We start from the raw sequence: 14,951 nt of genomic DNA, 5'->3' as shown, positions 1-14,951 counted from the left end.
TGCTCTGATGCTATGTCGGGCCTGCAGGGCGGCCTGTTTTGAATCGCTGGGCTTAATGAACCGACTTTGGCCAATTCCTAGTCTGTCAGCGCCCTTCGGCCTCTGTAACCGCCTGCAGTTTCACCAATCTAAAAACCTAATTAGCCCACATCAATCACCCCAATATTAAAAGGGTTACCAGGGCCTGGTCGCTGATCTGGCGGACTCTCAAGGATTAGATTAAAATAGGCAGCCTCTGCCTTGCCTTCCCGAGAACTGTAATCCTTCGAGGGTGTTCGATATCGGCTAGCGTCATCAGTGCAGGGATTCGCCGATCGGACACTGCCTTTCTCCCTTTGAACATGTTGGGGCTAGATGCATCTTGTCGATCGCGGTACGTCCTCTCTACTAGCGCTCCCTTGCGGGGAGGGAGGGATGGAGGCCAGAATAAGCAGCCGAGTTCAATGATCATGATCATTTCCGGCTGGAACATACGGGTCCTCCCGGCCATGTGTACACGTCCAGGACCGGCCGAAACGAAGGTCAGGAGACGGGCGGTCGTCCGGCCGGGGATTTGCATGGAGGACACGGTCCGAACTTCCCAACCTTTTGATCATGGCCTTTCGGGAGCCCGAGGTTTCCAGCAGACAAGAGTGCTAAATGATTCAAAGTCCTTGCGGCCATCAGATCCGAGCAACAAGCATATGCATGGGAAGACCGCAGTACGCTACAAAGATAAAATTTCATACCTACGATATTCTGCGCATCGTACTTTACATCACAAATATGGCCGACGTGACACAGCCAGCGGTGCAGCTCATGTATACCGCAAACGCCAGCCCATAATCCCACATCACATACCATCACGTCATTCCTCAATCTCCCGTGGGTAATCGTGTCATTCACATAATAACCCTCCGTCCCTTGCGCAGCCCCCCCCGCGCCCGTTCACGCCACACTGCTATCCCCGTCGCCGCCAGCCCTGTGCCGCCTCGCTCCCGCGCCGCCTCTCCTCTTCCTCTTGTCCTCGGTATATGCAAAGTCACTCACCGACGTGGCCGTGGGGATGTGGTGCGGGTGCTGGTACACCTTGGTGCCGACGTCGGTGCTGACCTCGCTCTCGACCCAGCTCCCGGGCACCCGCGACTCCGAGTCGGAGGCGGCGGCGGCGGCGGCACGGCGTCTTGAGCGTGAGCGCGCGCGCACCCTGGACGGCGACGCCAGCTCCGAGTAGTCGTTCGTGCTGGCGGTGACGCCCGTGCCCTCGCTGACGTAGGACCCGCTGACGACGCTCTCGGTGCGCTCGTCGATGCGCCGTAGCGCCATCGTCTCGTCGGCGCCGCGCGTGAAGCTAAAGTCGCGCCGGATCCGCGACGCCTCGCGGCCTTTTTCCTGCAGGCGGCGCGCCTCGGCCCGGATGCGCTCGTTCTCACGCACCGCGTTCTTGTCGGCCGTCGAGTAGACCTTGCGGATGCGGCCTGCCGAGCGCTCGTTGCTACCGTCCTTTTTGGTGGGCGTGGTGGTGGGCGTGCGCTCGCGGTTGCCGAGAAGCTCCGACGTGACGGTGCTACCGCTGTCGACCGTGGACGCCGCATTGTCGTTGGCGTGGCTGGGGCTCACCGTCGACCAACTGGGGTTTGTTGAGCCGTCCCAGTTCGAGCCGTCGGCCTCCCGGTTGATGCCGCCCACGCGGGCAGGTTTCTCGTGCCGGTAGTTGCGTAGTTGTTCCTTGGCTTGGGCTTCCGCCTCCTCGTCGATCAGGACACCGTCCGGGCCGACCTTGCGGCGCGATTTCTTCTTCTCCTTCTCGCGCGCCTTTTCTTCACGACGGCGCTCCTTCTCGCGCTCCTTCTGCTCCCGCTTCTTCCGCCGCTTCTCGCGTCCAGAGAAATCCGAGACGCCACCGGTAATGCCAGTAATGCCTGTGGTAGCGCTTACAACCGTGGTCAAATCGTCACCCGTTACTGTGGTCGTGCCGTCGTCCACGTCCTTGTAGATGCTGCCACCGCCGAGGACCGTGCTGGGCGTCGCATCTGAATAGATGGTGCCGTTGGGCCCCTTGCGGCGGAGCACCGTCGATTTGTAATCCTCCCAGTCGTTCTTTTTGAAGTAGAAACCGCCATTCTTGGCCCAGAAGAAGAACCAGATGCCGCCAATGACAAAGGCCGCACCAATGATACCAAAGATGGCAAAGACGGCATTGTTGTTGATTTCGGTTGGGCGCAGAGCGCCCGCCTGTGGATCCCTTTGTGGTTCGGATGGATTGCGGGCAAGTAGGACGGAGCGCGCAGCGAGCGGCCCGAGTGAGGCGACATCGGGTCGAGCGCGCAGCGCCGGGAAGAGGAAGCTTCTGACGACCGCGGGCGCCATGGTGCGGTGCGGGGGAGAAATTGAGAGTCGATGAACTTGGCTGGTTCCAGCTGGTCAACCAGCCAAGCGAAACGGGGTTGTGTCGACGCAGTCGAGAAACGGGTGGATCGCGACAGTATTCAAGTCGAATCGCGAAAAGTTGTACGTAGTATGTGGGCGCAGAGTCCCCGGTGCGGGCTAATTCTTCTCTCAAAGATACCACACTGATAGAATGAGAGAGGCGAGTGCAGGCGGGATGTGTTGTTGTGGTTTCTGGTGGTTAACCCAGAAACCGGGAGGCTGGGGTTTCCGGGGCTTGGTCTCCTTGCGAGGCTGGGAGAAGGAATGCCAGGCAGCCAGGCCAAAGTGCAACCAGCCTTGTGGATTGGCTCAGTTGACCAGCCAACAGTAGTTGCCTTCCTGGGTCCATATCGAAAACCCCCGCGGTGCTGACCCTACCCGGGAAGGATGACGTCGGTAAACAAATTCACATCTGCCTAGCAACGACGGAGCAACCAGCTGCAGCCAATCGACAGGCCGAAGCCAGCCAAGACTTGCCGCATCTCAAGCACGCCAGTGAGCTGGCTCGGTGCCCCACACGGTACCCGTCTCCGTCTTTAGCGCATCAGTCACCGATCAAGGACCCGCTTGTCACTCGCTCGTTCCATCCTTCGGTCCCTCGCTCTTCCAGAACCGCTGCCGTGTCCGGCACGTCACAAATTAATTGCCCACAAACCTCATCTTCCCGAACGACCCAGTTATCGTGGCTACCAACCGCGACATGTCGTTTTTGTTCCAGAAAACATCCGGCATTGCAAAAGGGATGATTAAAACGCCACCTAGGCCGTCTGCCACTCCGGCAGACTCTTTTCGGGCAAGGAATGCCGGGTGGGGGAAGAAGGAGAGGGCGATGTGTGTGAGGCGGGCATTGACAGACAGCGGTGGGAACCCCACAAGTTCCAGAAAGAAGGGAAAGGTGAAGTTCGCCCTGCTCCCGAGTGAATGAGGAGATCCTGAAAATCCGAAGTGCCTCTCCACCAAGACAGCTGGATCGCCACATCACCCTGTGACACCCCACTCGCACCCCTGGAGCGGCATTACACGTGTTTGTCCGTGAGAACTTCGCTTTCGCCTCGCGAGAGAACAATCTTTCGCGCTGCGGTAGCGAGACATGGGCATCTTAGCGCCACACCGACAATTCACCCACCGAGTTTTCGTCTGCAGCCGTTTACAAGGCACATTGGCCACAAAAGCGGTGACCTCTAAGTTACAACGAATGCCGGCAAAGCTGTCAACCTGCCTCTAGCGTCTCAGGTCCGTATCACGAATCGCCGTGCTCCATGACACAGCACCATGTAAGCGCTTCTAGTGAACCGCCGTGTTGCTTATGCATGACGCTGGGCCAGTGGTTCTGGTATAGCGCCCGTGCACTAGGAGAACGTTGGGGAAATTGGGGTGGGAATCATTTTGACACATCTCCCTCTCCCGTCCCCGGAGAGGGAGACTTCTCGAAGGAATAAGTAGACATCTATATCGACAATCAAGTGTCCACACCAAAAATGAGAGGATGTATGGGTTTGCCTCTGCGTCTCCAGGTGGGCAATGACCAATGATCGCCCAGTCCTTCATCCCTCTCGGCGGCTAGAAGGCATGCCCCCAGTCAGCAGCGTTATAACCCTCCCTCAAGGACCATATTATCATCGTCATCATCGCTCCCTTCACGCCCTGCCGTGTCAGAAAGAGAAGTGTGAACTTCAATGCCGAGAACAGATTCTATCGTCCCTCGAGGCTCCCTATCGGTCATGAAATAAATCCCATCCCCACCCAAATGCGAAAGCGGAAACAGTCTTGCGTTATTCAGATCGAGGAATGCGAAGTCATCACACAGCCTGGCGCAGCCTGATCTGTGTTGACAAAATAGATGTTCAAGGTGATACCAATCTCTTGCTTTCAACGTGACATGAGAAAAAAATAAAATAAAAAATAAAAAAAAGGTAATGGAAAGGGACAATTGCGACGCAAACAATCCTTAGGCAAACAGCCCTAATTCAGACAGCCGCCTATACATGTGCCAGTTCCAGTTCCAGTTCCACATGCCTCGAACGAGAGGAAAAGTGTCATCAAAGGTGTTGTTGGTATTAAAGGCGAGGCTGCTTTTTCCCATGCCAGTTTTGGGGTATAAACCGTTTCTCGGCATCTCAAAGACTCGACGCAGTAAGAAGAGCCGCCATATTTTAGAACCATAGGAAATAATCCACAATCCAAAAGCGAAGTGGTATAAAGGAAACAAATTGCCAGCACCAAATTGCTTGCGAAACGGGGGTATAGCCCGCACCGAAGTAGAAGGTTAAAAAAAAAAAAGCCAACGCTCGCTGAGATGTCACCCGAAAAGAAGACTTGTAAGAAGAAAACGAAAAAGGTAAAAAAATAAAAATAAAAATAAAAAATAAAAAGAAAACGAACAGTATGCACACGGAAATAATCAACATTATCATCATCACTCAGTATCAGCAGGGTCTGCAACCCAATCATCATCAGAGTCATCATCGTCGCCTCGTCTTTGGTGATTCACATAAGATCAATCTCCGTCGTCTCGTGGCCAGTTAAAATGCTCCGCCAAAGTAACCGTCCTCCGGTCGCGACGAAAACGACGAAGGGTACGCTGGATACGGTGGTGGCAGTGGCCGGGTGTAATCGTACGTGTCGTAATCCGGCCCGACATCATATTTCGGAAAGTTGCGCGAGAACGATCTCGCCCGAGATGTCGCTCGCGTTCGTGCGGTTGGAATATCTATCCGCGTCCGGCGGTCGTCCTGGTCCACGAAGCTCGACCTGTCGCTGCTGGCCCGGAGATCGGTGGTACCTCCCCTCGAGATGATGTTGATCTCGGCACCGTCCTGGCACTGCATCTCTGCGTTGCCAAACTTAAGCACCGTGCTTCCCTTCACGCGGATCGTTACATCCTCGTCATTGTTGGCGCTCGACCTCGTGGTCCGAGTCGTTGCCGACTGTCTATAGTCGCTCTCATCGTGGCTTCCAGAGCTCCTGGTAGACCTACTGCTGCTGCCGTTCCTGCCAGCCTTCCGGAGACTTTCGGCGGTCAGGGGCAGCTGGGGCCCGCCCGTCACGTCATCCTGATAGCGGGTAGCTTGGCGCATTTTCTCCTCGTATGCACTTCCAGACGAGTTAGAATGGCCGCCGTAGTAGGAATGGCGCCGATGGCCACCTCCCGCCACTTCAGTCCGAAAGTCGTGCACATCGAAGGGGACATCCGTCGCACCAAAGCTCGGACGTGGTCGGAACGGAATCGGTGGGGTATACTCGTAGCTAACGGGCGCGAGCGGCGAAAGGTCGCGGAAAAGTGGATCATCTATATCTGTGTCGCGATCCTCAAAGCCGACGGTCCGCCGGGCAGGGGTGGATGGTGGAGGACGGAATGCCAATGCGGTCGGACGAGCAGAGGCAGGTCTGCGCGGGGGGGGCATCGCTTTCCTGTCCTCCTCATTTTTGGACACTTTCCGGTTCGTAGATGGTCTCCGCGCTACCGTCCGCTCCGGCGGTTCATCGTAGTCTTCATACTCGATGGCAGCACGTGGTGCACGGAAGCCCATCGAAGATTGCGGTCGAGCAGACCCAAAGCGAGATTCAAGAGGGCGCGTGAAATAGTCAGTAGGCGGCGGCGGCGGCGGCGGTTGTTGCATAATCACCGGGCTTGGCGATGGCGGTCCATAAGGTGCCATGGGACCTGGACCTGGACCTGGACCCATCCACGACGGAGGGTGAAATGATGCGGGTAGGGAAGAAGCGGGCGTCTGGTTCGCGTAGAACCGGGCGTTCGCCGGCGGTGGTTTTGCGCCGCCATAATAGCTCGCTGGTCTGGTATGGGCTCGAGGGCGCGACGTCGCGGGAGTAACTGTAGGGTCAACACCATAGTATGATGCTTCGGCCTCCCTCCGAGGAACACTCGGTGTCGTCTTTGCGTGTTTGGCCGGTGGGCGTGAGGCAGCCATGAGTGCCTTCTTGGAAACCGATTTCTCTCGGTCTTTGCTCGATTTCTTCAGCGTATCCCGCCGAGGGTGTACGGTTGAATCCGAGTCGGTAAGGACGCTGGTTGTGATGGGCGAGGACGAACCTCTCCTAGTCTTGTTTCTCGCTCGGCCAGTATTTGGCTGCTCTTTTGCCGGGCTGCTCGGGGCGACTGATGATGCGTAGCGATCCGTTCCTTCGATGATGTTCCCGGCCTCGTCAGCGTCTTCGACAGACGCAACTATTGATCGATCCCGCCTCGACATTGCGGTACGAGCCCTGGCTCGCAAAAGTGGTTTGTTCGTGACTGCTCAGAGTCGGAGTGGATATGTCGTTGCAGAAGAGGCAACGATGCCTCGGATTGGAGGCGCCCAGTATCGGGGTGCGCAGCCGTTGAGTAGCGGCAAGAGGCCGGCGGCTTCCGTAGGGGCGTTGATAAGAGTCGGCGATGACGGCGGGGGCAATGACGAACCGAAGGTCGAGGTGCGAATCTTCATATGAAATACTCGTCTGATCTGCGGCGGCGATATGAGCGATTTGGAATGGGCACCTGTAAAGCGGGATGGTGTTGGCGCTTGGGCGCTAGGGCGGAGAGAATGGGATGGAGTGGTCAGGTCCTCGTAAAATAAAAAAAGGTGGAGGAATGGGACGGCGTCGAGTTTTATTCACTGCGGGGGGTGTGTGCTGTGAGTGGATGGGACGACCGGCAGGAAGACCGCCGCTTCGCTTGCCTGGAGGCAAGGCCCTGGGGAGCACTGACAGCCACAGGACCGCCGGGAGGGGAACAGGGGTCTGTCACTTGCGAAGTTCCACGGAGGGAGGGGCTTTCTGGGACTCCTCTATCGATAACGAGAATAACAGGGAGCAAAATACCTGTTCGGGCGAGAAGCGACCGGGTGACAAGCTGACACCACCTCTTCCCGTTGCATCCAGGCTCCGCGGCCCTCTCTCTTGGTTCGTGCAGGATTTGGTCTCCAGGCGGGCGATGCGCAGTTGACCGACGCAACGACGTGGGTTGACGGCTTCTGTCGCGTGGGGGACCAAAGCCGAACAGAGTTGTAGGACAGGTGGTCCTTCAGCATTCAGCGCTGCCACTCTGCACGGATCCACGGACTCATCCGAGATCTGAATGGGAGAGGCCCCGGGGGCCGTCAGACACCCAGACAGTGGACAGGTGAGGCGAACGGACAGCGGCGGTGGCGGCGGCGTAACGCAAAGACGTATTCTCCAGACGGCTCCCGTTGTTATGCGACTGGATATCGACGGCCGAGATTGAGCTGTTGGCAATGATTGTACTCGTGCCTGCGGGCGAGTCAAAGTAAACAAGTCGCTTGCACGCACAAGCGGCGACTTGGGAAGATGTGTGTGGTTGATGCTGTGCGTAAGGCCTCAACCGGGTGGGGATACCCTAGTGGAGCCCCAGGCCTGAATGGGAGACAAGCTGGTGTCCTTTTACAGCTTGCAGGGGAAATGAGGAAAATAGGGAAGTCGAGCAACGGTAAGCGAGACACAGGGCAGCAGCGTGACGAAGCTCGACCGGGACCGGGACACTCGAAAGGACCACTGATCGGTCGTCTTCCCAGTCTTTCCGCTTCGTTCCGCGGGTTTAGTGCCCGATATTTTCTCTTGGGTATCAATTCCAGAGGCACAACAGCGTGCTGGTCCCGCAATCAACGGGGTATTCTGTCCCGGAAACGAGCTGCACCCCGCCGTGATGAGTGACGGCGGCTATACTGGGTTTTTCCCGTCAATAATGATACTGGAATCCTGGTGAAGGCTCGAGATGGAGGAAGAAGTGATGGGTCCAGGCAGTTGAGCCGCGTACCATCCCAAGTCGCAACAAGAGGCAGCTGTCAACTATGCTAGGCAACTGCGGGCGGGCAGCACCGCCAACACACCATTTTCCGGCCATGCCAATGCAGCAGTCATCATTGGAGCCATCGGGCTTGGAATGCAGACTTCTGCAAGCCGAAACCCGCTTGATACCCCTCATAGGACAGCACCCCGAGGGAGTCTGGCCCAGAGTTCCCTTCTTTTCTTGTCGCGGCATTGCAGTCATCGGCCTTGGTTTACGATGATATCGCCGTGCCGTCCAGACCTTTTGGGATGTCGCCATCCCGAACTCGCTGCACCGCTGCGTCCTACGCCTCTTCAATAATATCTTTGGTCACACTGCGACGCTCAGTATTAGTCCAATAGATCTTTCGATGCTGCCGTCTCTTTTGCCGTTCGTTTCCCTAGCGACGCCCGAGCACCCACTGGAGATCATCTTTATGCGGGATATTTGCAGCGCGACGGTTTTCGATCGAATGTTCCAGGATGCTGACGCTCCCAGATGTGACACGGGAAGAGGGCAAACGATCTTCGCATGGACCGCCGTGTAGCGGTTTGATTTCGATCCTTTTTTTGTCTTCATCCCATTGGCCTTGACTATGTTGTGTCGTGCGGGAAACACCAATGATCTCGGACTTATACCCTCCAATCCGGGCGGAAAGTATTTGGACTGGGGAAGCCGGAGCACCTCCCACACAAAAGTTTTATCCTCAACGAAACAGAGGCAGCCGTACTGAGCAATCTCCATGTTGATTGGATGGGCCGCCGCTACCATGGCTGTTCTCCACCGTCGCAACTGCGCGAGAAGCTGCATATCATGCCGCATTATCATATCGGGCTGTCCGATCTAGTGGCTGCTGCTAAGCTGATGTCTGCTAGACGACCGGATACGCCCCTGGAGTCTCCAGATGCCCCCGCTGCTCACATCGGCGGGGGTGAGTCAAATTTGTCTCGCGGGGAACCGACTTGGGTAGTCCATACCAGTCCGAAGCTGGTTTGGTGGTCTATGATACTCCGCATCCAATGCGAGGGGACTGGGGGATACATTGCAGGGGTTCCACGTTAGAGCACCCCTCTGGAATGGCTCCGGCGTGCTGTAGAAAACGCTTCAACTTGATCCCGTGACATCTCAAATCATGTACCTATGCGCCAGATGGTGACGTGGTTTTCCAGTCGGCCACTGGGAGGTAGAATGGAGCTGTCGAAACGGCTGGTTATGGTATGATGCCAATGCAAGGGTCACCATGAGTCTCCTAGGAGAGCCGAAAAGTCCTAGGCATCGGCCTTGGATCAACTCAGGATCCAGTCTTTTAGGAGAGCAGTCCCGCGCACCGTTCCATATTTCCTTGTGTAGAGTAGTCCTACAAAGACGCAGGTCATCCCACGGCGCTCCTTCCCCCAATACTTTGTCAAGAAACTTCAGCAGCCGTATGCCCATATGCTTAGGGTGCGGATGAACTTCGTCACAGCCCTTCCGCTCTTCCGTCTACACCGCCCTTTTCTGTTTCGGCTTTGTCCTCTGCAGGCACTATACCGTGCGTTCAGTTCCATGGGACTCGAACTGGGATGAATTATTCCAATGCACTGATACGACGGGAACGAGAAGTGAGGGGGTCGCAGGGAGGGTGGCCTAACCGGACTTCTCTATGGGATCTTACCTCCAAAATGAAACCGCTGAGACGATGTAGCCAAACAATGGTAGGCTGAGCCGAGTTTTGCTGTTCTTGATTCTTGAGCGCCAATGTCTCAGACGCCCTAACTTTTGCTGCGGTCGTTTGCGTCATCCCCAGGATCAAGGCTCCTCCCGCCACGACTCAAGAGGCCGATACGAAAGGTCACCGGTAAATACGACGGCTGCCTAGCCACAAGTGCCATCTCTTGTACGATGCGTCTATGGAAGGTGTCGGAGCGACGCACAACACGTCTCGTGTAGGACCAGCCCGGGTGTGTGTAGATCAGAAATGGAATGGTGTGCAAGTGGGAGCGAAGGCCGCATCATATAGTCCTTTGGCGCGGAACCTCCACGTCTGCAACCACTGCTCTATGGTCTGACAGAAAAACCATATCATCAAACCGGTTGGGCAGAATGCTGAAAGTCAAGAAATTCGACCCTTCATGATTCCGGACAAAAAGGAAGTCTATCCGTTTCGATTCCGCGCCTGGTTTTCCGAAAGAGGTATAGTTTATCTCCCTGTTGCCATACTTTGTATCGTTCTGTACGATGTCGGATATGTCTCTCATCCCTGAGCTAGGCGAGGTCAAGACTCTGTACGCGCCACCGCTTGGTTTGCTGTTGAAGTCGCCACCAAGGAACACGGGTACGTAGAGTTCTCCGGGCCATGTCCTAGCGAGCTTGAGCAGCAACTTGGCACTTTCCTCGCGCGCAAGCTCGCCTTTGTGATCAAGATGGGTGCTCATGATCACAACAGCTGTCCTGGTTTCCCTGTGGCGGAATAAGCCCAAGGTGACAATTCGCTTCAAGGCAGCGTCCCAGCCTTTAGATGGTATGTCGGGAGTTTGTGACAGCCAGCATGTCTTGCTGCGCTCGCACTCCCAGTAGTCCGCTCGAAAGAAGATGGGAGAATGCTCGCCGGCGTGTTTGCCATCCTCCCGTCCGTGGCCGATATGGCTCCAGGACGGGCCCAAGCGTGTCTGGATGTCATGCAGTTGAGAATGCAGGAGTTCCTGAAGACAAATAAACGCCGAACCCAGTCCGAAAGTAATAAACCTCAGCTGCGCGCAGAGCCTTGGACAACGGACTGTCCACGGCTCCTCTCCGGAGAGGGGGGTCTTCGTGGCATACCGGATGTTCAATGTAACAACACGGATTGGGAGTAACCCGGAAGAGTCGGTGACAGATGAGCTCGCCGATTCCATGGCCGATGTCCGTTTGCTGGAGAACGCTCGAGCGGTGTGCTCTCCTTCGTTGTATGCCGACAACCACAGTAGCAGCAGCGGGATGGTCTCACTGCCAAGCAGTCCAGGGCTGGTGTGCACGATATTCAGGCGGAGCCCTTAGTTAGGACTCGTGATGACTGTACAACTCTACATTGACCCGGTTTACCTGACAGATGCGTTGGAAAGGAAGCAGCGGTTTCAGCCGTTTGGGTCTTCTTGTGGGGGACTCCAAGGCAAATTGCTACGCAATCCTGAAATGCGTCATAAAAGTGGGTCATGTTCCAGACGACGAGCTCAGTGGCTTGGTTCGTTCTACCTTATGTAGTAAGCTCTGAATCACCATCCAACCGGAAATCTGGAACTGATTCTTTACGCACAATTCCCCCACCTGACAAACTACCATTTATTAGTGTACGGCACTTGTAACACGATCGGGAGCCCATGTTATAGCAGATCGCGTCGGCCAGCTTGTGAAGCTGTTGCGGACGGCGATTGGTGTTGGTTGTCATGCAGCCATGCGAGATGCCGCTCCTGCTTCCTGGGACTGAGATCGAGCCTCCCCGATTCGTCAGCACCCTCGTTGTCGCGTCGGTCGCCGTTTTCCTTCGATCCGCGGTGTGAGTCGTCGCACCGTGACTGGTAGGTCGACCAGCAGTCTGATCATCTGCCCAATGTGACTTGGCGCACACCATGCAGGTACGTCTTGAGCTCTTGCTGCCTCGAGCAAAACGAGTAGCCGCTTCTCGGAGAAATGCCGCGCAAAGGAGAACGAAGTGGGAGCATGAGCAAACACCGGTTGCTCGGCAAATGCAGTTGTCTCGTTGATGGCGCAGCGAACAGTCAGATGTCAAGTGAGTGGGTGGCCTCCATTCCTGGTTTGGTCTCAGCTAAGCCCGCTGGGCTCTGTCACGCGTCGGGTCGATGCCGGCATCGACGGGTTGGAATCCCATGAGACCCGTGTGGGAGTTCCATCTTTTCCGGGCTTCTTGATCGAATCTCACCTTCATCAAGTATTTTCCGGCGTCCTTAACCCCCCTTTTCCCACTCGTGACACCCTTTGGCCGCAATGGTCGTTGAGTACCTTGGAAAGTTCTCATAACAAGGCGCGAAGGCGCAGCAAACGCGGCTGGCCCACTCACACGCTAGTCAACGAGTTGGAGGGAATCCTTGGTATTTGCCCCGCAAAAATGAGACCTGTCACTGTCATTGACCGGTGACTTACCGAGATGGTGACCACACCAGCCGTATACCCCCGTGGATGGTGGGAAGGTCGGGGCACCGGCGTGGTTGTTGGGAGCAGTACATATCTTGCCCAGCATGGCCGTTCTCAGCTGGCCGCTTACACTCGCGTTCCCATCCATCTTACCGGGTTCCGCAGCATTTAGGGACACGAGCTTCCGCAGCTCTCCGACACTCGCTTTTGATAGGATAATTCCGAGCCGGCCAGGCCGGCGACGGTAGCCGTCCCCTCCTACCATCGGACAGCATACCAAACTCTTTGGTGCCTTTTGCTCAATCACACCTCTGGCACTCACCATATAAGCCGGCGGCCGCGCAAGATTTCGCGGCCTTGACTAGGATCTCGGTTTAGACAGAGACGGGATGCCGACATCGAAGTCGACTGCATCACACCCCCTACGAGGATCGTGGCCACCCACGCAAATACTTCTGCGGCCTAGCGTTGAGCGGGACGATGCCGAGATCGAGGATCTGGATCTAGCGAAGATGGGCGAGGACCCTCTGATGTATTTCTTGACCCCGACCCCTTCCTCTTACGGGGAGGATGGCGATGCCATGGACTTTGATATGGAGTTTGACGCTGGGATCGAGGACGCCAAACATCCACCTCAGATCGTTAGGAGTGTTAGTCCATCTAGCCTCGGAGGGCTAAGTCGCCCCCCGCCCCGGCCGCCCACGCCGCCGAGATCGCCAGCGACTCCAGACTTGGAATACGACATGTCTGCGACGCCCGACGAATACGATGACTATATGGAGGCCGCTATTGGGAACAGGCCTTCTGGGGCTTTGAGTCTACCCCGCCGTCTGAAAGACCTCGCGTCTGGAAAGTTAAAGAGTCACACAAAGCAAGGCGACAGCATCGATGCCTTGCTTCCACTTGCGCCACCGCACTCCTCGCACGCGTCAAACAGAGGCCGTGCCGTCACTCGGCCCGGCCCCAAGCCCATCGCGGCCTCACAGGGGAGCGGTATCTGGGCAAGGCGGCCCAGGACCACACCATCGCGTCTATCGCCACATGCGTGGCGCGAGCCTAGCCCAGACGTGTGGGCCATCGAGGAGGAGACTCTGGAGGAACTGAATAGCGAAATGGGGGATAGTGTTGTCGAAGATGGAGAGATGGGTGGGGCTGCTAAGGCTCGGGCGGTAGACATCCCGGCTGCAAAGCCAAAGAAGAAGGTTCGTTTCGTGTTGCCTGTCGAGGCGACTGGTACGGGCACGCGCTAAACGAGGGAGGATTCGGGCGCGGATTGCGGTTGCATTTAATATTGCATATCACGGCGTTGAGGCGGACTGTCGTCTTTGTGTTTCTTTAAGGACGATCATTGTGGTTTCGGTCATTGCATTATCATATTCGAGTGTACAACACAGACTCGGGAGGGGTTCGTGCTATGGGTTTGATGAGCCGAATCATTAAAGCAGAATAAGTGTCGTTTCGGACCCCAAGGGGTGCCTCGCCTCCCCGTAGTTGATATAGAATTCCTATCCTTTTGATCGGCAGGACCGATACGGATTTTGACCCTGGGTCGACAGATACACCATCCACAACACCTTTTCATTGTCTATGCTTATTGGCTCCTATGTTTCCGTCTTGATTTGTGCTCGGGTTCTCTGTAGTAGAGCAAGGAGGGCGCGGCACCGTGAGGTGCTCTCAATTGGAGATGTTCTATCGTTCATGGCGCCTTACGCTGGGGTTTGATCGCGCTCTAAGCCTTACATTAAAACGCCGGAATGTCAGCCCGGAGCCTGAGGCCGCTCGATAATCTCTTCAATATGATTGTCAGAACAGGAATCTGGGCGAATGCCGTCGTCGTCGAATGTTTCTGAGCTTTCAGCCCGGCCCTAGGCTTTGTTTATCTATTCTACCGCATTGTACGAACCGGCTGCATGAGTTGGCCGTGACCGGAAATTCCATGTTTGGATTGGCATAAGCGTGGTGTATCCTTTCTGGGAGCGCGATACGGAAATACTCGGGACACCGATGGAAGGGAACGGCTTCCGGGATGCGCACTGAATGAATGAAATGAGTGAAGCCTTTCGGGAAGAGATGCGGCGTGGTGGGTGTTGCCATTTATATACTCCCGGTTCATTGCCCCTGCTGACGGGATCGGGGTCGTGTGCTCTTCGGCATGAGGGATCCCAGGGATCCCGGTGCCGGTGCCGTCCGAGAATCTCCACATGAGGTGATGATGTCAGGGCCACGCTGGCGAGTCTAGGCCACTCGCACTCCCGTACACAGAGATCGGTGGCTGGGGATCAGCTTCAAGGGTCCGACCACAGTGACCGCCTCTCTGCCATTCTTCCGACGAAATCTGTCTGCTCTGCATGATCTCTCGCGCATCCCAGAGAAGGAAGCACTTGTTTCCAAGCTTAGCAGATAACACGAGGCTTCTTAACGGGAAGAGGTTGCGCCAATGCGCACTTGCAAGCTCTCCGGGTGTGCTGATTTGCGCAGCTGACGGCTGGACAGGAGCACCGGGCGGGACACCTGGGTTGACCGCTTGCCGTCTATTGGCCCACATGATGCCCGCCTTCCCTGCTCGGGTGTTGGGAGGCTTTGCGCCAAGGAAGCAAGGGGGGGAATGCGATGGTGTGGCGGGGTGGAGATGCTTCGATTGTTTATGTCCCCG

The 14,951-nt window shown here is 56.2% G+C and overlaps 3 protein-coding genes across 3 annotated transcripts; 1 reads left to right on the top strand and 2 right to left on the bottom strand.

The window, feature by feature from the left end:
* Positions 1-927: 927 nt before the first annotated feature.
* Positions 928-2,349, bottom strand: MFIFM68171_05071 (uncharacterized protein; the record flags this gene model as incomplete). The annotated part of the gene is made up of 1 exon (XM_071060491.1): positions 928-2,349. One exon carries the CDS (start codon positions 2,347-2,349, stop codon positions 928-930), a length of 1,422 nt encoding a protein of 473 aa, XP_070916592.1.
* A 2,582-nt stretch (positions 2,350-4,931) lies between these two features.
* MFIFM68171_05070 (uncharacterized protein) lies at positions 4,932-6,620 on the bottom strand (the record flags this gene model as incomplete). The annotated part of the gene is made up of 1 exon (XM_071060490.1): positions 4,932-6,620. One exon carries the CDS (start codon positions 6,618-6,620, stop codon positions 4,932-4,934), a length of 1,689 nt encoding a protein of 562 aa, XP_070916591.1.
* A 6,067-nt stretch (positions 6,621-12,687) lies between these two features.
* Positions 12,688-13,548, top strand: MFIFM68171_05069 (uncharacterized protein; the record flags this gene model as incomplete). The annotated part of the gene is made up of 1 exon (XM_071060489.1): positions 12,688-13,548. One exon carries the CDS (start codon positions 12,688-12,690, stop codon positions 13,546-13,548), a length of 861 nt encoding a protein of 286 aa, XP_070916590.1.
* Between the last annotated feature and the right edge of the window lie 1,403 nt (positions 13,549-14,951).

This window comes from Madurella fahalii (genome assembly GCF_045866475.1).
Source record: "Madurella fahalii IFM 68171 DNA, scaffold_2, whole genome shotgun sequence".
Lineage (NCBI taxonomy): Eukaryota > Fungi > Ascomycota > Sordariomycetes > Sordariales > Madurella > Madurella fahalii.
This window is presented reverse-complemented; position numbering and strand designations above follow the sequence as displayed.